This window comes from Vanellus vanellus (assembly GCF_965231255.1).
Source record: "Vanellus vanellus genome assembly, chromosome: 9".
Classification (NCBI taxonomy): domain Eukaryota; kingdom Metazoa; phylum Chordata; class Aves; order Charadriiformes; family Charadriidae; genus Vanellus; species Vanellus vanellus.
This window is the reverse complement of record NC_138914.1, coordinates 5,176,921-5,201,327: the sequence shown is the minus strand read 5'-3', so window position 1 is coordinate 5,201,327 and position 24,407 is coordinate 5,176,921. Positions and strand designations below refer to the sequence as shown.

Genomic DNA, 24,407 nt, shown 5'->3' with positions numbered 1-24,407 from the left:
TCCCCTGACCCGAACCCCTGATTTGGCCACGCTGCTTGAATTTTAATGGACATTTTGCTGCTAATTAGAGAAGGGCAGGTGCGTAACGCCATTTGGCAAGCCATGGCTACGAGCTGTTCTCGAGCATTGATTTGTGTCGGGCTGAGATTGTGTTTGAACCCAGAACATGTCAGGGACGTGCACTGTCCCCCTTGCAAAATCATCTGTCCGTGAGCATAGTTATGTGACAGGTGACAGCAGGAGGAGATTTATCTCTGGCTTAATGCAAGTTCCACCTAAGTAAAATCTCTCTATGTTGCTCAAGAAGCTAATATGAGCTCTGCTGGCGGAGACTGACTCAGGAGATACGGTAATTCAGATACCCACGGTTTCTGGACACATACCGTTCCCCCTCGTTCCTTGTGAGATTTGTTAACAAACTGCATCTTCCAAGTAGTAAGTAGGTGTTGGGCGCTTTGCATCTGTCTTTCACCAAAAACTCGCTGCCCTGGTTTACAGGACTGGTCTAATCCGTGTCTGCAGCAAACTGATTTTATGTAGACTGCTTAAAAGGTATCGAAACAAAATCCTACTGACCACATTTAATCATGCACTGCTGCAGCGCCTTTCATCTGAGCAGCTCAAAGTTGTGGACAAACAATTAATTAAAGCCGCCAGCTCCCTGTTGCGTGGGTATGGTGGCATCAATTTCCATCTTTATTTTCCCCAAAGCGGAGAGAGGTTTTGAACAAATGTTTTCAGGCTTGGACTCGGAGCAAGAGGTTTAGTGGTCTAAACCTGAATTTAGATGTGTATCTTACATCACCCGGGCTTGAGAACTTTGGACCTTTCTCAAGAGATCTCATAATCTTACACTAGTCAGAAATAAGATCTAAGAATTTCGTGTGCTGAGATTGTCTTGTATATAAAATTTCATATTTCTGTGGTTTCTGCTCAAGATTTCACTTCATTACCACAAAAATAGATCTTCTGTTTAATACTTTCATTCATAATTTCTACCCAGAATACAAGCAAATAACTCATCTCATGCATTTGCAGGATCCCACTTTGCAGGACTTGGAGAGCAATTTTATCATACAGCAAAAGCTGGTGGAAGCGGTAAAGAAACTTGCCAGTGAGCCAGACCTCTGCAAAAACGTGAAGAAGAAGAGAAAGCAAGAGTATAGCGATGCTGTAAAAAAGCTGCAAGAGATAGAAAATTCCATAAACGAGTATAGAATCAAGTGTGGCAAAAAACCAACCCAGAAATCGACTCTTACTCTACCAGGTAAAGTAGAGAATTCCCCATATTCTGATGAAAACAGGGGAAAAAAAAAAAAAGTATTTTGTCTCACTTACAAGTTTTGTTTACATCTCCTCTATATGATTTTTATCTTCTCCGAGGCAGTTAAGTAAGAAAAAAAGAGATGCAATTGCTGCATCTGATATAGTAAGTGCACTACTTATAGGCTGAGGGCAGAATAAGCCGCGGATTTAGGAACAAGTGGAGACTCGTTCCAGCACCAGGTACAGACCGATGATGCTATACTTAGAAAGGCTGGCAGGAGCATCTCAGCCGAAACTGGTGTGGTGTCTTAAATCCTAGTGTATTGAGTGCAGTTGTATGTCTGAGCTGCCACAGGCAAGATCTCTCGCCCTGTCCTTCTGCAACGCTACAGTTCTAGCAAGAATAGAGCATGTGAGTTTTTCTACGAGATTGAGGAAATAAGGATCAAAGACTTTGTTTCTTGATTAAAAATTACTGATTTCCAGGAAGACGTAAGCAAAGTTCAAGAGTTTGAGTGCAAATAGTGGCAAACAGATTTTTGCCTAAAGGCATTTGCCAGTGATGAGCACAGTGAAAGCAGATACCCTTGGCTCCTCCGTTCTGAAAGTGTGATTTTCCTAAAGGAGGTGAGATTCTTGCTGCTTTGTAGGATAAAGCATGGAAACTTGCTAGTATCCAAGCCAACTGAAGGAGTTTGGGAGTCGTAAAAGCTCATAGGTATTGCAGGCTCTTCTAGTTTCCACAGTGATTAACAGTTTTAGGATATCTTTTACTTCTCCTATCTGTGGAAAAAATATATGGATAACTGTTAATGTTTAATTGATTTCTCTTTTCCCCTTTGTCCCAGAGGAAGTGCTGTTTTGTGAGGTTAGTGGGGTTTTTCCTGGGAATTGCAAGGTGGGAAAGAAAATGCAAGAATTTTATGCTGTTTGGATTGATACCCTCTTACTGACCCTGGAGATGAGACCTCTTGCCAACACGTATTTTCCCTGGAGGAGACCCTTCTCCTGTGCACTGCCAGGTTTCTGTTGGGGAAACCTTCGGCGTGTCCCGTTCCGGTTGAGAGCTTGGTTTGGCTTCTTACCCAGCACAAACCACGGCGGCGCTGGGCTATCCATCATCACAAAGTGCTTATTCTGAAAGGTTGAGGATCGCTGCTTAAGGTGGCCCAGCCTAGTTCCTGATTGACAAGACATGAGGAAAACATCTGGTTTTCCAGTCCCTTTCTCACCGATCTGGCTACTAATTGTGGGAGGTCCTGAATTACCGGGGACACGTGATGTGTAGTAATGACCAGGAAGGTACTGGAGGCCAACAAGCCACGAGAGCCCCGTGAGACAGCATCCGTGCGCAGTCACTGCTCTTTGTTACAGGCATTTTTTTTTTTTTGTCTTGTTGTGCAACTTAGGAGTTGGTCGTTGTACATTTAGCCCATCGTTTTGCAACGTTTGCTATGCAACATCCTTGTTTGCTGTCTGGGAAGGTGGATGCAGCCAGAAGGGACTAGATTCCGTGTCTTGAAGGATCTCCCTGCAAGTAGGGACTGCAAGACAGCAAATACTTGGAAAGCAGTGTTAGCTGCGTTCCCTTCCAATTCCTGACTCTTACACTGCAGCGTATAGACGTTCACCTGAAGCAGAACTGTCATCTGCTTCAATAGTTGATTTTGTGTAACCTTTTCCCGTCGCTGGCGGTACTCTCGGCCTCAAGGTACAAGTTTCAGAAGGCTGAGCCAGTGATGAGTCACTTCCATCTGTGAATCTGGGGAATGAGTCGTTGGAAATAGCGTGTGAAATAGTAACATTGATTTATTGAATCAAACCATAGCTATTTTCATCCCAGCCCCCAAGGGATGGGAGGTGAAGGACATACTGGACTGCCTCCTGCTCCCCATGTTCCACTTTCCCTTTCCTTTGCTTCCACCATAGCCCAGAGTTTCTTCCACTTTTGCTGGGAATTGCACAGATTTAGGATTTAAATTCGGAGCTCTCCCATATGTCAGCATTGCAGACCCCACAGGAATGCACCAGCGTAGCTTTAGACTGGCTTTTTTTTTTCCCCCCCTCCTAGGTAGCTTTTTTTCCTCCTCGCACTGGGCCCAGTTCCATATTTCACCACCATGTGGTCAAATTCACGTGAATTAGCTCCCCTGAAGCCTTTTCCCAGTGTCAGGTTGCAGACAGAGCTGCAACCCATCCTCGGTGGTCTGACGAGTCCCCTCGGGGCCGGGACCAGCCCTGATGTTTTGCTGTTCTTGAAAAGCTGCTCTGTTTACCAAATCCTTGTAACCAGACCTTTCCTCGCAGCAAAGCGCGACGCGGAGGGAGCAACGTAAGCTGCTCGCGCTCATGATGAGTGATGGAGGAAGCAGGTGTCACACACAACGTGGCTGCCACCATCGTCTTTTGTTGCTTTCTCTCCCTCTTACGCGGAGTTTCATGCAGACTTTTTAGCCCACCAGCACTGTGTCTTGCCACAAACGGCCTGGGAACAGATTTTTCTCTGGATTAATTCTCTCTTGTGCTGCTTTTTATCACCAGCCTGATTTCTCTGCCACTGCTGGTCTGTTCTAAACTTTAGCAAGGACAGGCTGTGTCAGAGCAAGTGGTAGTGTGCAATATCGAGGTGAGGGGACAGGCAGGTGCAGTGAAGCACTTTGAATAAATAAGAAAATGTAAAAGAAACAAAAAAAATTTGCAATGTCCCTACAACAGTTACTGCTCTCTGTGCTGTTGGAATTTGCAATAACTTGATTGAAGTCAGCGGGATTATTCTGGCTGGATATTAATTTAATTGAAATGGAATTTGTATGCTGATGAAACATTCAAAAGTGAATGCCAAATTTCAAAAGGCGTTTCGTACTTACCTGGTGGGATTTCAGGTGTACCTAGAGGAGATTAGATGCTAGCAGCCAAGATCTACATGTCTCTGTAGGCTCCTGACTCCTATTGAAGCACCAAAACACCCTGTGAGATCTGTTGGAAGTTGGGTGGAAAACACCTTTGTACATCTTGGCCTGATTCCCACTGCAGTTGAAAAACTCCTTTACATAGGCAGCTGAGCTGCAGCGAGCACAACTAGGTCGTGCTATACTCCAAAGCAGGACTGCCTGCAGGCTGTTGAGGGCTAAAGCACACAGATTGTAGTGTTACGAGCAGCAGCTGTCTCTGAAGCCTTAGAGAATAAACTGTATGTGATATTTGGAAATTAATGTTGGGCCTCCTATGCTTAAAGTACTTCTTTTCATTCACAGATGATATAATTCCATCTGAGAGCAGCTCCCTGTCCGACACAACCACCTATGATGACGGTATGTTGCTTATCCTTTTCTTCCTATGAAGTGAGCCCGTTCAGAGACCTTCCTTTGACTTATTGTCCTTTAGCCTACTAGTACTTTGGTGACTTCCGATGACAGATTACTCTATAGCGGAGGAGAAAAAGCTTAATCGGGAAAGTCTGTCTTCACAAGGGGTTAGTTATTGAAAGTGTGCGGTCTGTGAGCTGATCTGAGCTGTCTTAAGAGAAGGTGATTGGTTTGAACATGACCAACCTGCGAGCTGAAGGCTTTGAATTTCAAACAAATACTTCATCCCTAAGACCTGGCCAGAGGTGGATGAGCGGCTGGAGGAGTTAGGAGCTGGGAGGATTTCCTCAGCCCTTCTATCTTTACAGCTACTATAAAACTTATTAGAAAAGTAGAACAGGCACAAATATTAATGATCTGTTTATGTTTATCTGTTACCTGGTGAGCCTGCATCTTGTATGGGTATGGTGTTTGCTCAGCTTACTCATTTCACGCACACACCCACAGACACACATTCACGCCCTGTTCAACAAGGTGGAAAGGACTCGGCTTGCCTCTCCCTTAAACTGGGTAATCGTCATTTGGGGGACAAACATTATCTGAATTATTACTCACTTTTTCAGTTAGGGCCTGATTCCGATCTCAGTTTGTCCCAGTTTTAGACTTGTACGACCCAACTTGTGCTTTAAAGTGGAGTTGCACCCGATTCCTGCTTGTACAAGTAGAAGCAGGGCCACGGCTTTAGCTTCTGCAAGTGTTCTCTGTGATGCTCGTCCTGCATTTATATGTATTAGTTGGAGTTTCCTCTTGGCTCTGGGACCTGGGTTGTGCCCTAAGCAAAGCGAGAACAAGGATCAAACCAGCGTCTTCCCAGTTGCCTTCAGCCAAATTTGTCTGTCAGTTGTCTCTGCTCACTCGGTCGCTTTTGAAGTCAGTCCCTTTTAGGTTTCAAAACTAATTCTTAAAATGTCATTTTCAAGTAAAGAGCTGGAAGGTGAGGGAGAGGAACTGGCTTTTGCGGAGGCTGAGCTTGCCTGCTCGGCTCTGGGAGGGATCGCGCTGCAAACAGGTGTTTTCCCAAGGAAGTTCCACTTTGATCTGGCGCAGCCCCAAGCTGGGTGTAATAACCGTAGGAGCCGGTGCTGCCGAGATCTGTACGAGCCTCCGTGATGTCCTGTCCGCGCGGAGGAGAGCTCGGTGCAGGCAGGAGAGCTGTTCTAGATTCACGGCTTCTGTAGTACAAAATGTTTCTGCTTAGGGGCCACAGATTTGCATGCAGGGCAAAAATCATCGAGGATTTTGCTAACAAAATGCGTATTCCATTCCGACAGTGAGTGAACCGCTTCCTGTGCCAGCGCAGAGACCCAGCTCTGCGCAGCTTTCCCCAAGGCTTCCTCCACCAAAGTCCCTCGGGGTGGAGAGGATTCATCTCAGAAAGTCATCCATAAACGAGCAGCTCTTGGAAACCAGACACTCCAGGTAGGGCACGTCTCGCTGCCACCGTGCTCTCCGCCTTGCTGGCACGAGCTCCGCTTTGCCTCTGCCGAGACTCCTCTTACTATGGGCACCCCAGCGCTGCCTCCGCGCTCCTCTGCCATTGCAGCAGGTGGTGATGGGAACTAAATTTCCTGTTTAGTAAGAAAAGTATGGATAAGTGTGTATAAGTAGTTGTCACGCTCTCCGGAATTGTAGGGTAGCGCAGTCTTTGTGAAGAGGTTTGAGACGGGTGAGAAATTTTATAGCAAGGGCTGTATTTAAGGAGTTGCTCACGTCCACTAGTACTGTCATCCTTTGTCTCCATTTCTGTGCTTTGTTTTCAGTATTAATTAAACAACTTGTAGTTTTCCTGATGATGTGCTTAATGGCTTCTGATAACACCAGTGCCTCCCGATGGTATTGGTATTTCAGCAAGTACGTTGTCAAAGCATACAGAATTCGCCTAAGTCCTGATGGACAATTCTCCATGTAAGAGCAGGGTTACTGGGATTCAACCAGTGACCGCCATTAGTGCCAGCTGCAGCGACTGGTTGCGGTGCCTGTATGTATCTGTGGGATTCAGGCACTTTCTGAGCTAGAACGAGAGTTCCATGGGGCACATGGATAGCGGTAGCTCTACTGATGGTTGCGTGATCATGTTCTGTGGGTCTGATCTGGTGCTGGTTGTTCTTTGTGTAAGGAATTCCCACTGATCTTGATAGTTCTTGGGCTGTGTCTCGCACAAGCAGGCTGTTGAAAGCAAGCTGAAATATTTTTTTAAGTTTTGGGCAATGTCAGTCATCGCATTTTTCTCAGCTGTCCCTCAAGATAAGCAGAGCAGTCTTCCACATGAAGTTCAGAAGTTGAATTACAGCCACATGTAACCCTTTAGCTGTGCTTTGCTTCATTTTAAAACCTGATTCGTTTGCTTCTCTGTTACCTGTTCTGTCTCTTCTGCTTCATACTCCTGTACTTTGGCAGCAGCTTTTCCTACTGGTCCTGTGAGGACCTCCCTTGCCGTGTTACCCCCTCGAACCACAAGAAGGGGTTGAATTTTTCTTCCGTATAAAAACCAGATTTGTTATATGGGAAGCTTATCCAGTTGCACCCCTACCTGCTATTTCTGCCCTTGGTTTTGTTTCTTCAAGGCTTAGGGTGCACATGTGCTGTTTGCTGGGACTTGCATGGCGTTTAACCTAACCGGGGTTGTCTCCTTCATTACAGGGACCCACTTTCGACTCACAGCAGTCCTTACCGAACCCTGGACCGGCCGCCGCAGCCCCATGGAGGGAGAAGCATGCCTACAACCCCCGTGCTCACACGCAATGCCTACAGTAGCAGCCACTTACAGTAAGGGGGCTTTGTTTTAGAAGGGATGTCCATCTTGGGCAGTGGAAGAATAAAAGCAAATGGTGTTAAGAGGCAAAGGGTCCTTTTCCCTGCAGCTTTCCCTACAGCAGGGTCAGGCTCTCAAAATGTCTTTTCTGGATATTGGAGGCATAAGGTTAATATCCGCCACCATCTTCTGGCACAGTCCTGCACCAGCTTTAGGATATGTGAGTGTTTATGTGAGCCCAAACCCTGTCTGGGCAAACAGCAGCACACCCAAAGGGGTTTCGGCAAAATTAGGAGGGATTTGGAAGCTGGTAGGCAAGTATTGCCTCTCTGATCCATGAAAGACTAGAGGAGAAGGGTCATTTCTACATAGGTGCCTATAGGAAGTTTTAACAAGTAATGCTTGTTCAAAAAGCATTGCTGTTTCTGTCCAGTTCAGTTCTGTTCTTGTTTCGGTTCAGCCTGGAGAAGAGAAGGCTGCGGGGAGATCTTATTGCGGCCTTCCAGTCCCTAAAGGGGCCCTACAGGAGAGCTGGGGAAGGACTTTTTACTGGGGCATGCAGCGATAGGACAAGAGGGAATGGCTTTAAACTGGAAGAGGGCAGGTTCAGATTGAACCTTAGGAAGACGTTTTTCCCTGTGAGGGTGGTGAGGCACTGGGACAGGTTGCCCAGAGAGGTTGTTGAGGCCCCATCCCTGGAGGTGTTCAAGGCCAGGCTGGACATGGCCTTGGGCAACCTGGGCTGGTGGGAGGTGTCCCTGCCCAGGGCAGGGGGGGTGGAACTCGATGATCTTCAAGGTCCTTTCCAACCTAAACCGTTCTATGATTCTATGAAAATGTTTCCGTAAAATACTTGTAAGATAGCCAGAATTTGTTTTACGTTTCCTTTGTAGCCTCATTTTCTAACCAAGTGAGGCTTACGAAATTGTATTGTCCATCAGCTAGTAGTGTCCCCACAGAAACTTGTCCACAAGCTGACAGATGTCTGCTGTGGATTACGTTCCTACAACCCTCCTGAAAAAGTAAGTGCCCAGATAGAGGTGAGAGATCCCAATCAGTGCCCTTAGTACGGGAAGAGAGCTGCAACGTGAGCTCACCTGTGTTATTAGATGTATATCTGCTGCATATATCTCTGTCACAGGTTAACCTTACTCACACCACGATAGATTTTTATATAGGAGATCTCCCACTGTTGCAGCAAATCTAAAATCCAGCCAAGCCGAATTTCTTGCCATGCAGATATCCTATGTGGAAAGAAAAGACTGGGTTTGTATTGTGGTTTGGTTGGGGAGGCAGTGTGCCTGACTTGCCCCTGCGTGCTCTCTCCAACTCTGTGTGTGTTTGCGTGTGACTGCCTTTAACCAACCGACATCTGTGTTGTTTCAGGCCAGATGTTTCCCCGCACCATTGCCGGCAGCGCAGTGGAAGTCTGGAATCCCAAACCCACCTGCTGTCCGAGACCCCTGCTGAAAAGGCAGCCTTCACCCTCTCCAAGTCCCAGCGAAGCAGCAGCACAGAGATCCTCGATGACGGATCGTCCTACACTAGCCAGTCAAGTGCCGAATATTACTGCGTGACACCGACTCCCAATCCGTATTATACTACTCAGACGCTCGACAACAGGACCAGGGGCCGAAGACGGTCAAAGAAACAAAACATTTCTGCTGCAAGTTCAGGAAGTATGCCAAATCTTGCCCAGAAGGATGTCCGCAATGGTGTCTACCACAAAAGTCAGGAGCAGCCTTCCTCTAATTACTATATTTCTGGATATTCCCCATACACCGAATCTGACGTTTATTACAATGGAGGATATGTTTATGAGAGTGATACGGAGGGACAGTACAGTGTCAATCCTTCCTATCGCTCGTCGGCACATTATGGATATGACCGTTACAGGGAATTCAGGTCTTACCATGAGGATGAAGTGGACAGAGTACCGCACAACCCATACGCAACCCTAAGGCTTCCGAGGAAGCAAGTTGCTAAAACGGAGCATATAACCAAAAACATTCACAAGGCCTTAGTAGCAGAGCATCTCCGTGGTTGGTACCAACGTGCCTCCAGTCAAAAGGAACAGGGTCATAGCCTGCAGGCAGGCTTTGAGTCTGACAGAGGATCTCAAAGGAGTTTGGGCTTTGCTGGTCCGCAGGTGCCGTGTTCTCCGAGCAGTCGGGTGTCGTCTTTCTCTTCGGGTAATGTCTGAATTCTTCTATGCTGAGTGTTTTTGTAAGTCCCTGCTGTGCAGCAAATTCTGCCCCCCTCCACTGCCTCGCTGAAGTCAGCAGAGCAGAAGCAACGCTGGAGCTCTGTCCTGAAGGGTTGTCCTGGTTTGAGGAATGAGTGTGTGGATGTCCTGGAATGAGGAACCGAGTAGGGTCTTGTTGTTCCGTGCTTGGGAGGAAAGATTTGCTGGTTCCCTTCTCCTGCGGGTACGAGTAAGCGCAGTAGTCCAAAGGAGCACAAAGAGCCATATGGGTTTCAAACAGGCTCGTTTACCGGCTAGAAGCAATGTGCAAAACTTCGTGCCATGTAAACGCAGTTGCCGTGATGGCTTCCAAAATACAGTATGATGGGCATCACTGAATGGGTCAGAAAGTCTTTTTAAAGAGATTCCCTAGTTCCAAAATACCGCCCACACAGTGCTTTCCTCCCTGCAGGGCTTGTAAATCATATTTTGTGTTTGCATTGTCTGCTTGTGTGTCCTGCAGAAACCCATAGAGATCGCTAATGAGAACTGTCTCATTTGTCTTAGCTGATTTAGCTGGAGAAAGATCTAATTTGCTGTAATATCTTCTTTTATTTTTTTTTTTTTTCGATTGCAGCGTCTTCTACAAACACTGCTGGGAACTGGCGAAACCCGCTTGCACCGGGACTTTCAGACTATGATACGTTGTCTCACTCCTCTTATGCCAGCTGTTACGGGAATGTTTATGGCAACCTTCCTTTGCAGAGCAGGTGAGTAGAGTGTGCCAAGAGCTTCTGCCCTTCCTCCTGCGGTACACGGGCTGTTAAGACTTCTGAGAAAATCAGCTTGATTCCAAAGGGCCAGGGTGAAGAGTAAAATTGACTTGTGTTGAGAGCCAGTCTTCTCTGTGTCGATCAGCTGCACCATCACTAACTGTCCCACCAATATTCGAGGAAGGGGGAAGCAGTCATAGCGAAGGATCAAGTCGTTTGTTGCACAGCCTTTTCCTCCGGCTGACGCTGGACCATCGGAGGTCTTGCAGTCCCCAGCAGCTGCGATGCTCGGAGCGGTGCTGTGGGCAGAGCACCCGTGAGCCCGGTCCCTCGCAGCCCCTGTGACAGGAGGTCTCTCCTGTACCCCATCAGCGGTCCGGCAGAACACACAGCCCTGTTGTGTCTTTGAAGCTGTAGTGCCTGTGCTGATAAACTTCTGGATAAACAAGAAAAGGAAACACCTCTCCAAAACTCATGTCAGAGTGCTGGCGTTCAAAGGCGATAGCGCCTCTGCCAAGCGCATCTCACTTGGATGTTCCCAGTAGGGACCATGCGGGACATGCTGCTGCTTGTAGGGCCGCCCTGCTCCTGGGGGCTCTCCCGAGGACCGCGGGCAGCCCAGGGTCTGCTCTGTCCCTGCAGAAATCCCTGCAGCTCTCTCGCTGCTCCTGCTTGGTGTTTTCAGTCTCTTCCCCCGGCTGTGGTACCTCCGGCTGTTATCAGTGAGAACAGAGACCTCCTCTCTGCAGGAATGGCGCTGTCCCCACAAATGCTGCCACGTTTAAGTACGCTTACGCTAAGTGTATCCAGCTGGAGTAAGTACCCGGCGTTTGTGCCTCCCGCTTCATGGGTTGCAGCTTACGCCTGCTGCCGGGCTGACTTGCGTAAAATTACTGATTTTTTTTTTTTTTTAATTTTGTTTGTTTTAAAATAGATGAAAGTCTAAAAAAAGATACAAAAGCTTCTGCTTGTTTCTAAGCTAAATGCCATGGGCTTCTTTTTTTTTTTTATTGCAGTGATTTAAAAGACCTATAGTAACAGTGTTTAAAAATACAAGTTGTGCTAAATTCTTCCTGTAATTGGGCTTTGGAAACTGCTTATTTTGGCAGCTTTTTCTAGATAAGGTTTATTAGCTATTAATTTTCCATATTGTGAATCGCTTGTCTGATCATTCATCTGTTTTATTTTCTATTTTAATGTGATTATGGCAAACGAGCAATCAATATGCTCTACAGCCTTGGCAATTTTGAGCAGCTGAGATCCTGTCATACACAATTTGACTAATTACGGCACAAAAACTGGGGTTTGTGTTTGGATCCAAATTACACCGGAGGGTTGAACTCGCAATAAGTAGCATGACTCAAAGCCTAAGGGGGTTGCGTGAGTTTGTGCAGTGCTCGGGGGTCTGGGGAAGCCCCTCGGCCGGCTCTCGCTGATCCCTGGTGCCGTGTCTCCTACAGAGCCTACGCAGAGACGAGCCAGCTGGGTGGCGACGAGGAGAGCCGGTTGGAAGACGACTTGCACGGCAAGGAGCAGAGGTTATTCTGGCATGAGGATTCAAAGCCCGGGACGCTCGTGTAGACCGCCTGCAGCCCCGCATCCGTACCCTGGCATGCCTTGCGCAAAATGCTGTGACTCTGAGGCAGATCTTGGGTGGAACTTCCAAACCCAACAAGAAAAGGAAGCGGGCTGTTTCGCTGGGAAAGATTAAATTCAGAGGGACTGTAGCAAAATGACAAAGTCTTACCACGAATGGCATTTCTTTCTGAGTCCAGATAGCCTACACGAGCAAGGGCAAGCCGCAGTTTAATCGATGACTAGATGCAGCACTTGGTTGAAGTATTTATATTTAGCAAGCACTTTTTTGGAAGATTGGAAGATGTTGAAGGCAAACCTCAGAGGAAAAAAAAAAAATGTGAAAAGGAGACTCTTGTGGAAAAAACAGGAATTCTAGGAGCACAATTCTGATGTCTGAAAGAAGAAATGAAAATTTGTTCTGCCATGGCTTATGGTGACCTGGAAGGACATTCATAAGCTTATGAAGGATAGATACTGTGTGTGTGTGAGGCAAAGGGTGACTTAATCAGTATTGGAACATTACTTGAAAGAAGGCTGGATTATTTTTTTTTTATTATTATGGAGGTTTGAATGAGTTTATCCATTTTTTTTAGGGTGTTGTTAAGAGCGTGTGTTAGCACCACAAGCAAATTCTGGAAAGAAAAGAATTTGCTGACACAGTATGTCGTGTTAAAAACTGTAGGCAGTTGTGGGGTTTTGGAAACAGAAGCAGTAAACTTTGAACTCTTTTCCATGATAAAGTGTAATTAATAACCTCCCATTTAATGACCTTTTCCATGGTACAACTTCACTGTGCGGAGCAGTAGGCAAATTTTCACGGTGGCTGCACAGTGACCCCCGTTCATTGGGCGACGGTTCCGTTTTGCTCTGCCACAGTGAATCAGGGAGCCGCGCTGGGGAGCTCCAGTGATCGCCCGGCGAACAATTTGATTGTACCGGCCAGTATTGTAGGGTGGGTGCAAACACAAACAGCCAAGTTGGGTGCCTTAAAATGAGGGGCATTAGGATTGTACCGCGAGTCATCTGAACTGCCAGGTGCGTTGCAGAGTCACTGAGTGACAGAACAGCATTTTCACGAAACCATTTGTGTAGGGGGAAGAAAAAAAAACGTGCGACTGCAGTCTTGATCTAAGAGGGATAAACCTACCTCACGTCATCCATCTGTAGGAACAAATTGGCATGGGTTATCTTGCGTGATTCCCGACGAGTCGTTTGCGTACGGTAAAATCTCTCTCGTTTCTCAGCTGTACTGTGCTTCAGGATTCCATAAATGGTGCTCTTTTTCTTTTATACAAAGGATTAGTTACTCCTTGTTCATATTGTGAATAGAAAAGTTTCTGATAAACTTTTTTGACGTTTTTTACCAATATTCCAGAGCATGTAATATATACAGAAGAACACACTTGTTAAGCTGGTACTTAGTCGTTTGTATTATTAGAGTCGCGATTTGGAATTAAACGAACAAAAACAAAATAAAAAATAACTTATTTCCTTGTTTTTTGCATATTTGTATAGCCTTCTAGAAATGCGAAAGCTCTTTTTGCTTATTCTTTTACTACTTCTGAATTTTTTAGACCTATTATTTTGTATAGGTCAATAAACTAAAAAGTGTGCTTACCAAAACCACTTCAGCATTCCTCCTATTTCTACTTGAGTGCTTGGAAAAGTGCAGTGTGTGTTATTTCAGGACTTTAAAGTAAGAGGGTGAATCACCGTGGTCTGATTTCTTTTGGCCTGGGGCATTAGGTTGGGTGCGGAGGGTCAGTGGCCTCGGCTGGGGGAAGCTTGGCCCAGGGCGGTTCAGACCCTCCTAAAACACGTCCGTAAGTCTGCATTTCTGGGTGCAAGGGGAGGGGGGAGTGATGCTCAGTGTCTTTGCAGGGAGCTGCCCCAAGGGAGCCGAGTTGGGCTCATTCAGCATCCCTGTGGGAGGGTCGCCATCCCTGGACCTGCTGCTCAGCCTCAGCTGGGCAGCGATGCGCAGGCAGAGGTGGCCTCGTGTTTCTGGCAATACTTCTTGCTCGTCTATTATTGCCCCTAAAAATTGCTGCGGCCTTTCCCGTTTGGAGGGTGGCTCTTGGGGTTTGTGTTGCTCATCTGTTGAGTCCTATTTTGAATTTGTGTCCTCTGAGACGCCCACCTTTCTGGAAGAGCGACTTGGCTTCTAGTGTACAACTGCTTCTGCACAGTGGTCATCAAACAGTTGAGGTTATTACATCTCATTCATCTCTGCAGAGTTATTTGTCATTTCCTACTTTCTGTAGCATCCATAAGCTTTACCACAGCCATGAAATTTTATGCTTATTTCTAGGTTGCTGGTGAAAATGGGTATTAACAAGAACTTGCGGACAGGCCCACTGAAAATACCCCCATGTCATTGTGCTTTTCCATTTCTCCAAGTAGTTTTTGAGGTTTGCCTGTTTGCAAGTTCTTTGTTCGTTGAATCATGCTTGCTGCTGTTTATAAAATGTTGGTGTTCCGAGCAGAAAGCCGAGTGGTACAAAGTCCAATACCTTACCCAGAATTAATGGTATCAGTGCAGGCTGGCGGTTATTTGTCAGCACTCTCAAAGCTTTGCCTTTAAAAAAGGAAATGAGGTGTGTAACGAGGTCTGCGCCCCATTTAAAGCGTTGTTTGCATTCCTTTGTTTTAACACTGTAGCCATTGAGTTTTGTATTGGCTTTTCCGTTAGCGTTCAGGATTTAGCTCAGTCTAACACATCCGTGTTGGCACAGCGCCGGCACTTGGCCTGACCTCCTGGCTTGCTCGGACAGGACCAGGACAATTTTGTTGAGAAGATGGGAATATGAGGTGCGTTTGGGTTGAGGATGGTTTGTTATATTTAGGGATATTGGGCATAAAACCTCTCGGACCAGACCTCCAAGCCTGATTGCAGCTTCCAGTAAGCAAGAGCTCAGCTGCGGAGAGAGGAGCTGGAAATCGAAGAGTGGGAGCATTGGCAGCTGCAGCACTTGTAGCCCCTCTTGTCGTTCTCCGCATGCCTGGCCCGGCAAGAGCTGTGCTCTTAGAGACTTTTATGAAGGGTGGAGATATGGAGTGAAGGAGGAGGCCCAGAAGAGGAGAGAATAATAAGATCCAACTTTTCTCAGATGTAGCAAAGGGCTGGGGTTGGCCTTGGGTGGCACGGGGAAGGAGAGGGAGGGCGCAATGTCCCCATGGGACCCCCTGCCCATCGCCCACAAGGGAGCTGGCAATGCTGGGCCGCTTCTGCAACACCCAATTTTTGCCAGTTTTTCCCCAGGACCCTTAACTTTGCCTTTTGCAGACCTCCGGCTTACTCTGTTGCCCTGTGTTTCTGGAGTGATGTTTTGATGCACGTGCGTGACTGTTCACAGCGACCAGCTCTGGATAATGCAGCTGAAGAGGTAATAAAGACACACTTGTAATTATCATCATATTTGTTCACAGCTGAAATACAAATTACGTGTGCTTGCTTTGAATTGCTACCTCCTCTGCGCTTTCTGCTGTTTAACCGCAGCCCTTCCTCACCAGGATTGGTGAGGACATCTAGTGACTGACCAGCAGCATTGAAGAGCCTTCCTGCCGCTTGTACATCTCCGAAATCCTTCCTGCCCCTTCCAGTTTGAAGAAATATTCAGAAATTCTTAATAAGAATGATCCAGAACAAAGCCAAGAGGTGAACAACGTGAAACACCGATGTAAAACACCCACAGGCTTCGCTTTTACATTGTCACAAATGTCTCTTTAGGAGGTAGAAGATGCCGTTGATGAGATAAGAGTGTAGAGGGGAAATAAAAACCCACATAAACCCGTATGTAATGGAGCATTTCCGAGTGCCTTTTAGTTGGTGGATGAAGAAGAAAAACCAGCCCTTGCCAGGAATCCTTAAAAAGGCATTAGGGCACTGTGCTAAAATAAGCCATGCCTGATGTTTTTAATTGCTGCCTGCTTTTTCTCTCTGCTCTTTTGAACAGGGACACTCCGAGATGTGGGAGGACAAACTCCCGAGCCCTGCGGGAGGGAGACTGGTGTGGGACGTTCCTCCGGCACAGGGACCGAGGAGGGACGAGGCTCAGACCCGCAGCCCCCTCCCTTAGCACAGGCCAACCTTTAAAATCCAAAATCTTTCAAATGCGCCCGGGTACAGTTACGTGAAAGCTGTCGGCCAAGGCGACTCAATACGTGATGTGACTCGTGCCGCTTTCTGCTGGCGTTTTATTTGTGATCTGGGACTGGCGCATCTCAAACGTGCGCACCGTTGCGGCAGTGTTTTGTTCCCAGCACGGCGGCGCGGCTCCCGGGGAAGGTGAGAAGCCTCCACCGTGGCCCCGCCAGTCCCAAAATGTTTGCAGGAAACCCTAGAAAGGCTGACCCTTTGCTCCATCTTCTGGGCTTTGGGGATTAATGCAGGAGAGCCGCTTCTGCAGGCGGCTTCTGAGCCTGGGGAGAAGCTCCCGGTCACTTGCGCTTGCCTGGCAATTTCTGGGGAAATTCACACCTTTTCTAGGAAGACTTCAGCTTTCTACACCACTCTTCGATCTCCTTTTTTCTTTTCTATCATATTTAATAAATTTCTAAGGTAGAAAGCTGGGAGCTGCAGCTATAGCAGCACCTCACACAAATATTGAAATCTATCAAGTTAAAGCAAACGGCAGCAAATTTTTAATTGTGTTTATTTTATTTAATGGTTGTTAATATAAGTCCAATTATCTGTTTTCCATGGACTCTTCTTTCTCCTAGGGATCTCGTGCCAGGGGAAAGACTCTGTGTCCTTAGGAATGTTTTATCTTGTTGGTAACACAAACTTCCTGGAGTGGTTTCCAAATTACTTCTGCCGCGTTTTGCAGCTGTTTGAGATAAATACGGTGGAGAAAAAAAAAAAAAATCTTCTTTTGCAAATGTGTGAAGACATAAACAGTTTTGTGTGCTTTCTCTCACTGTGCTGCGCTGGGCATCGTGTCTCTCCCTGCCGCGTCCTCTGCTCTTGCCCTTGTTCTTCTTGTGCTGAAGGCACCGGGCTGCTGCCACTGACTGCAGGGACAGCCCCGCGTTGTTCCTTGGATCTGGCTGTCCAATCAAGTAAGGCAACGAACATGGTATTTGTACAGAGCAGCAGAAGGGGACCTACAGCTCTCATCTGGGGGCAGCCCATGTTTTCCCACATAATGCAGCCTTCGTTAGAATCAATTAGCATTTGGATTTATGTATTTGGGTAACTCTGCATATGTGGATGTTTGCTTTTTCACCGAGCAGTGAGAAAACGGACCTTCATCCTGGCATAGGTGATGTTGCCGGGGGAAGGGATGAGGTTGCGAATGGCATCTGTTCATGGTTTCAGGTATAGGTTTTGTATGATGGATTTTGCGGTGGTTGGTATTTCCAGAACTGGTCCTTGTCGGCACCGATGTGCAGTTGGTACTTCAGAGACTCGGGTCTCTCTCTAAACCTGGCCCCAGCGTTGGGACCTACAGGGTGGGACCTCAGAGCTGATCCCACCCTAGGCCCAGACGGAGGAAGAAGAGGCAATTGTACGTTTGCTGTATTGCCATCCACTCTCTCCCTCCTGTTTAACTCTCTCCTTCACCTGCCCTGTCCTATCACAAACTGGCCAAGCGCCCTTGCATGCCAGGACAGTGTGTCCGCAATGTCTGGTTGAGCTTTCCAAAGAAAACACCTTCTCCTGTTCCCAGCATCCTACCAGTGGGTGAGGGTGATGACGCCCTGTCTGAGCCACCACCTCCTGCCTTGTCTGGCAGAACCTCCCCCTTCCCCTCATAGCTGTTAGACACAGATTCAGGACCATATGCATCATCTCCCAGAGCAGGATTTATCATCAAAGTCAATTACCCCACTCTCCAATGCAGTAAGTCAAACCTGATGTGATGTTTCCTCCTTGGAAGAGGGGATGGTGTGAGTCGTGACAGGTGCTGGTAGCCCAGGAGGACAGAGATGTCAGGACCTCCGTGAAAGACCAGCAAGACCTTTAACCACGAAGCAGCTCCTTGTCATCTGTCCAACTTCGTTAGCCATGTCTGTCCCTCATGAAGGGAATCACCATAAATCCTTCAGCAAGTCTGTGACTGCAGAGGGAGGTGCTGTGTCCCCCCGGTGCATCTCCTGGCCATCTTAAGTGCAGCAGGCATGAGTCTCAATTTATATTTAATCGTTAGAGTGTCATCGAAGAGCTGCAGATGGGGAAGAGTTTGCAGCCAGCCAGGGCTCAGCCGGAGTAACTCTAGAAGAAACCCTTCCACCTGTTCCCGGGCTGAGGTTAGGGAAGGACGTGCCCCATACGTACATAACGAAATCACCACGTGGCCTTGCCGGCATCATTGCCCACGGGCACGTTTTAGTGGCAGGATGATACGAGGTATGGGGCTGTGATAGGTTTGAAAGCTTTAAAAGAAAGAGGCACCCTATGTTTAATGTGAAGGGTGACATTGTCTCCTGGAATGACTCTGTTTCTTACCATATCTGATCTGGCTTGTGCCGCATTCAGCGTTTCAGATAGACGTGGAGGCGATCGCTTGTTTGAAAGGTTATGATGATGGCTGTCTCTCCTCCAAGAGTCCTTGGTGTTGTGTCACAGCAGTTCTGATTTAGTAGTACTGCTATGCGCCTTTTGGAGGGAAATTAGAAATTTGACTGAAAAGGGGAGAGAACATTTTAAAGTTTAGTTCTAGCTACTGGTTTTAGTGTGAGGCTTTTGTCATTCCTGAGGCTCTGCCATGCAAACCCAGACCGTAGATGAATCGTGAGAATAAAGGTAGAGTTAATAGTAAATAACTGCTAAATTGGGTGTGCAGCCACAGGTAGGTTCTTATCCAGGCTGTGTGGGGAATGAATGTCCTCTCCGAGGGCCTGAGCTTGCGTTTCTGATGCAAAATACTGAATCTCCGAGCCTGAATCTGGCCTGTCTTGCAGGCAGATTTGGGATAATAAGCCCTTGGTTAATAATGGTCAATATTTGGGTAAACACCCTGTGTAACGCCTGTGGGTCGTATGTGATTGAGCGCTGTGTCTGCCCGCCCTGCCTCGTGCTCCGGGCAAGCTGCGGCCATCGGACAGGAGCCAGCGCTGCCCCGGGTCAGCCACGGGTCTCCGTCCCTGTCGGTCCCTGCTGCAGGGGGTTGGTGTCCCCTTTGAAGGCCATAACCAGCCTCAGCTCCATCCCAGACCAGATGGAGCCACATCGGGGCAACTCAGGGCACATTTGCTTTTGACTGTTGTCAAAAAGTCACGGGCAGAGCCGTAGCTCGGTCCCTGAAGTCGTGGTCAGACCTTCAACATCCCCTCATGAATCGCCTGTTCCCCATCAAATAACAAAATTGCTCACGGTCTCTCACAGACGCGCTTTCCCTCACCACGGGCTGGGTTTCATTTGTTTGGCAGCTGTTGGCGCTGCGCTTCGGGAAGAGGAGATGAAAACGTTCAGGTATTTGGAAGCGCTTTCCGGATGTAACTAGCGCTGAGCGCTTCAGCGTTTTGCCCGTGACTGTGCTACAAGCGATATCTGGGAGTAGACGCTCCCTCCCGTAGCCGCAGACCTGCTGCTTTGTAAACGAGCACGCTGCAAAGCGGCGGCGCGTGTCCTCTGACTGCTCAAGCCACGTCAAAACATGGTCGGTAAAGAAGAAGCGTATCTACATTGGCCAGGGGGATGGCGGGTGAAGCCTAGCGTTGTTCGTTGGCAAGCGAGCACAGAAAACTCGGGCTTTGAGGGTGAAAGTGGGAACGTGTTTTGGCTCTGAATGGGGTATAGTTTTGCCCTGGGTGAGTCCAGACCCCCAGGACCACCTCCACCCTGCTTGGTGTCATCCCCAGCTCCCCACCAGCGAAATCTCCCTGTCAGCATTCGTATGTGGAGCTGTCTCCTGCCCCAAAATCATGGGGGTTTGCATGATCTTTTTAAAATGGTTTAAAACAGTTGAAATGGTTTAGAATTTCCATCAGCTAATTATTTAACTCTTGACGCAAACCACGACGTAGACATCTGACTCGCCTGTGCTTTTCCATGCAGGATGGCTTTGGGCACACCAGTGGTGGGTGTCAGTACCCTGCCCCAGGCTGAAATTTTCTCTCCTTAATTTCTGACATGACCAAAGTCCTGTCACAAGTCAGGTCCCCCAGGCATCAATACTGGGCCCAATGCTGCTCAATATCTTCATAAGTGATCTGGATTATGGGATCAAGTGTACCCTGATGAAGTTTGCTGATGACACAAAACTGATTGGGGAAGTGGACACTTGGGAAGGGAGAGCCACCCTGCGGGAAGACCTGGAGAGGCTGGAAGGGTGGGCTGACAAAAACCTTACGAAGTTCAACAAGGACAAGCGTAAGGTCTTGGCACCTGGGAAAACATAATCCAGGAGTGCAGCACAGACTGGGATCTACCTGGCTGGGGAGCAGCTCTGTGGAGAGGGACCTGGGTGTCCTGGTGGACAAGAAGATCAATATGAGTGAAGAGTGTGCTGCTGCAGCAAAGAAAGCCAACAGGGTGCTGGGTTGCATCAACAAGGGCATCACCAGCAGAGATAAAGAAGTCATTATCCCACTCTACTCAGCGCCTGTCATGCCACACCTGGAATACTGCGTGCAATTTTGGTCCCCGCTATACAGAAAAACAGATGTGGACAGGCTGGAGAGGGTCCAGAGAAGGGCCGCAAAGATGATCGAAGGACCAGGAAGCCTGCAATATAAGGAAAGGCTGAGAGCTGGGTTTGTTCATCCTTGAGAAAAGAAGGCTTAGGGAACACCTTATCGCTACATTCCGGTATGTAAAGGGTGGCTACAAAGAAGATGGAGACACCCTTTTTACAAGGAGTCACATGGAAAAGACAAGGGGTAATGGGTACAAATTAATCCTGGGGAGATTCCGGTTGGACACAAAAGGACAATTTTTCACTGTGAGAACAATCAGTCATTGGAATAATCTCTCCAGGGAAGTGGGGCAGCGGGCTCGCGCCCCCATCCCCACTGCTCCACCCCGTCCCCACGCCAGTCACCGCCGTGCCTGCTGCTTCACGCAGGGGCTTGACTTTGCAGCTCCCTGCCAGGCGACTTGGGCAAATACCTCGAAAGTCAGATGTCCTTACTCTATTTAAGCAACAAACTTAATCTGATATATTTATTTCTGTAACGGTTCGGAGGTGGGGTGGGTTGGTTTTTTTTCCCCAAGATGATCCCGGGTGTTTTTCCCACAGGGTGTCTCTCTACGATTGGTCTCGTTAGCGGTTGTTATTGTTAAGATCCCATCATCTGACCCTTTATAATCCACATATTGCGTTACACTGCATTGCTGGACATACTTGGTGTATGCTACTGTTTGTCAGTTTTAGACTGCCCCATCAAGCCCACGAGTTGCTGAAAAGTGGTGCAAGGTTATGTTCCACAGGCACATTCTCCGACTTATTCCACTTATGTCTTGGCACTTGGAAATGCCATGGAGTGGTAATAAAGGGAAATAAATATGCGGGTTTAAACAAGCAAAAAAAAAAAAAGAGAAAGTCAACATCATAGAAATTGCTCCCAAGCATTTGGCACCGGCATGTGTCCCATCAATTATCTTAAAAATAGAACACATTTTAGGCACTTGAAGCATGGTTTGATGGCCTGCCTCACGTCAAATGGTGACACAGGAGTCGGCCCCTCTTGATATTTGACTTAAAAACTTGTCAACCCTTTTGCTTTCGAGAGAGACAGGTTGGGAGTTTTGAAGAAAATGCACAAACGAGAAAAATCAATGAAGTGAAACAATCCGGCGGGAGAGCCTGCTGGGTTTCACGCAAGAGTTCGTCCGTACGCGAGTACCTGCCTTGGAAAGGGTAAGCAGTAAGTATGAATTGTTCGTTACCGAGGGCAGACCTTTTCTTCTGCCAGTTTGCTCCTAAAGTGCTTTTATTTAACACTTGTTAGGTACCCACTTAGCATTAATTTTGAGCTGCTACCCGTAGGGATTGCTTTGCTGATCGCTGCAGGTACCTCTTGTCTTCTGCTCGTGCTTTGAGCTGCTGGCACCGCTCGCCGGTTGGTAACGGAGCACCTCGTGCAGCAGCTTATTAGTCCGGGGATTCCTGAGCAAGTGTCAAATTGGCATGAAAATAGCAAGTGCTACCCGTGGAAGTGGCTTTCCTGTCTTAATGAAGGTTGAGGAATGAGTGATTATTTTGGAAAGCTCTGAGGGGAACACCTGTAAATGTTAGTGGAAAGAAGATGGGAGTTTTGCCTTGGAAAAGACTTCTAAATTTGGCCGTGAGCGTGTCCCCAGCCTGGAGGGTGTCGTTTGTTGCCTTAACGTGCCGTTTCCAGTGCACCAAAACACTAAGCAATGTGTTAGAAAAGGAAGTGAATCCTGTACTCGAGGTAATTTATGGAGACCTAAAGTAGGCAAAATGCGATACCCACCTTGGAAATCTGTGGGATTAGCACCCGTGTCACCAGGAGAGGTGTCACCGGGCAGCCCTTCGCTCTGTGCCTGATGGAGAAGGCATCACTCCCAGAAGTATAGTGTTTCCTAACCATGGTATCGACAAGTGATATATTTCTACTTAGAAGAAAACTTGCTTTCTAAATACCTGATAGTGTTCTCAGTATCCCTGTTTTCCTTCTCGAGAGGACTTCATGGGTTTGACCCTACTTAGCTTCGAAGATCTGACAAGACCATGGCCCAAGATGGCCTGGCTGAAGATCATGGAAATAGAAGAAGGTGGCCAGGGGCTTTATTTACAGTCAAGAAATTAGCAAGTGATAAGTAACCACTGAACAGACAGCTTCTGTGACCCAAACGGCATCGTTTGGGAGAATAACATACCAGCTACTGAAGAGCATTGATTTATTTGATAGCATCGGGAAACCATTTATGGACTCTATTATGGCCAGCAGTCGCTGGGGGTTAAAACTGCTAGACCAGATAGATTGATGTGTGGGTCTGCTGTTGTGCTTGCTACTGCATAATATAAAATAAGGACGTCTCCTGAAATACCAAAGGCGCAAATGGAGCCATTATGTTCTTGGCTTGGGTTTTTTGTTATTTTTTTTTCCTTTACCGCTTATTTAGTTCTTAAATTTTTGCCCTCTTCCCTGTTGTGTAACAGCATAGATTCAATGAGGACCTCTGGTTTATGGCTTTTTAATGGAGGTTAACAGGGCTTTGAACATCGTGTTTCTAGTTACAAAACGCAGCAAAGAGAGACCGTCATCACGCAGAGACTATTTTGCTGCTGGCAGACTCCAGCAGAGCACGGTGGAGACTGTAATGAGAAATATGGCTTAAAAATTGGTGGGGCTTCATTTCACAGCCTCTCATCTGTAGGGTTTTTTCCCGTGAAAGATGCATTTGCAGTTGCAAGATGAGGATTTGATTCAATGCCCCCTGCAAAGGCTATTTGAAATTAGGATAGAAAATATTCCTAACTAAATGAACAGCCCAAACTGTGGCGGGCTGAAATTGGACTATGGTGGAAAAATTACCCACCCACGTTACTCTGCTTTTGCACAGCAGCCATGAGGGCAGTGGAGTTGGAGATACGGCTCTCTGGTTTGCCATGTAAATTTAGAAGCCTATAAAATACTCTGAACAAAGGAGGAAGTACTTCTTAGCCGGAATACACACTTAATGAAAAAAATGATTTCAGGTAATCTTCTATAGTTACATCAGTTCTACAAATATTAGCAAAGTAAATCTTTGTAGTTGCTTATTAATTCTGTAAAAAAAAAAAAAAAAAAAAAGGTAAAAAAAAGGTAAAAAGTAGGAAAAGGATGAACTGGAGATGAACTGTCAGCCAATATCTCTTGACGGTGCAAATAGCGTCCATGACAGAGACAGGCCAGTCAAGGAACAGGGCCTTGGCATTGCCCCTGGGCAGACTGGATGGGAGCAGGACATGGATGTGCTGTGGGAAATGCTACTTACGGGGCTGCTCAGGCTGGTTCAAAGGGCTGGTGCCCGTCCCCGCATGGAGCCCTGTCCCCAAGCACAAGGTGTGTGTTGTACCGACTGTTCACCTGCCTTTTGCCATCTTGGAGGATTTTACCTTAGCCAGGCTCTGGCTTTTGGGAGAGCTCATCAATCGCGCGGTGGCCATACTCACACCGAGACCACCTGCTGCAATATCCAGTCAGGGTTTTGACCGGGCTAAAGGCAGCGAAGAGCCTGCAGTCCCCAGCCCTGTTGAGATACCTGAGACATTACGGATACGGAGACCTTCTGCTGGCTCTTCCCGCAGTGTGGAGTTTCACCCGCCCACCTCGCAGGTACGGTTAACGTCAGGGCACCCACCTGCGGCGATTCCCCCTCGGGCTGCAGCGCTGGAAGGCGTAGCGCTCCGGGAATCCTCTAGAAAGTGGTGTCTCCTGCCTTACTCAATGGGGGACGCACCAGCTGCACTGAAATGTCAGAAGGGTTTGCACAGCTGACAGGTTGCTGAAAATGGAGCATGGCAGCATCGCCATAAATTCTCTTCATCCAGCCAAGTGCTGCTTAATATAGACTTAGCCCCACGGTCTGT

At 47.4% G+C, this 24,407-nt stretch overlaps 1 protein-coding gene across 1 annotated transcript in view; it reads left to right on the top strand.

Moving 5' to 3' along the window:
- The window catches only part of FRMD4B (FERM domain containing 4B), a gene marked incomplete at its 5' end in the record, with an annotated part of 65,255 nt that extends 51,719 nt beyond the window's left edge, over nucleotides 1-13,536 (top strand). The window contains 7 exons of the mRNA XM_082487693.1: nucleotides 1,039-1,267; nucleotides 4,521-4,577; nucleotides 5,903-6,050; nucleotides 7,272-7,397; nucleotides 8,770-9,575; nucleotides 10,206-10,338; nucleotides 11,802-13,536. Coding sequence (XP_082343819.1) covers nucleotides 1,039-1,267; nucleotides 4,521-4,577; nucleotides 5,903-6,050; nucleotides 7,272-7,397; nucleotides 8,770-9,575; nucleotides 10,206-10,338; nucleotides 11,802-11,922 — 1,620 coding nt within the window. The 3' untranslated portion in view covers nucleotides 11,923-13,536. The remainder of the gene's footprint in view (nucleotides 1-1,038; nucleotides 1,268-4,520; nucleotides 4,578-5,902; nucleotides 6,051-7,271; nucleotides 7,398-8,769; nucleotides 9,576-10,205; nucleotides 10,339-11,801) is intronic.
- Between the last annotated feature and the right edge of the window lie 10,871 nt (nucleotides 13,537-24,407).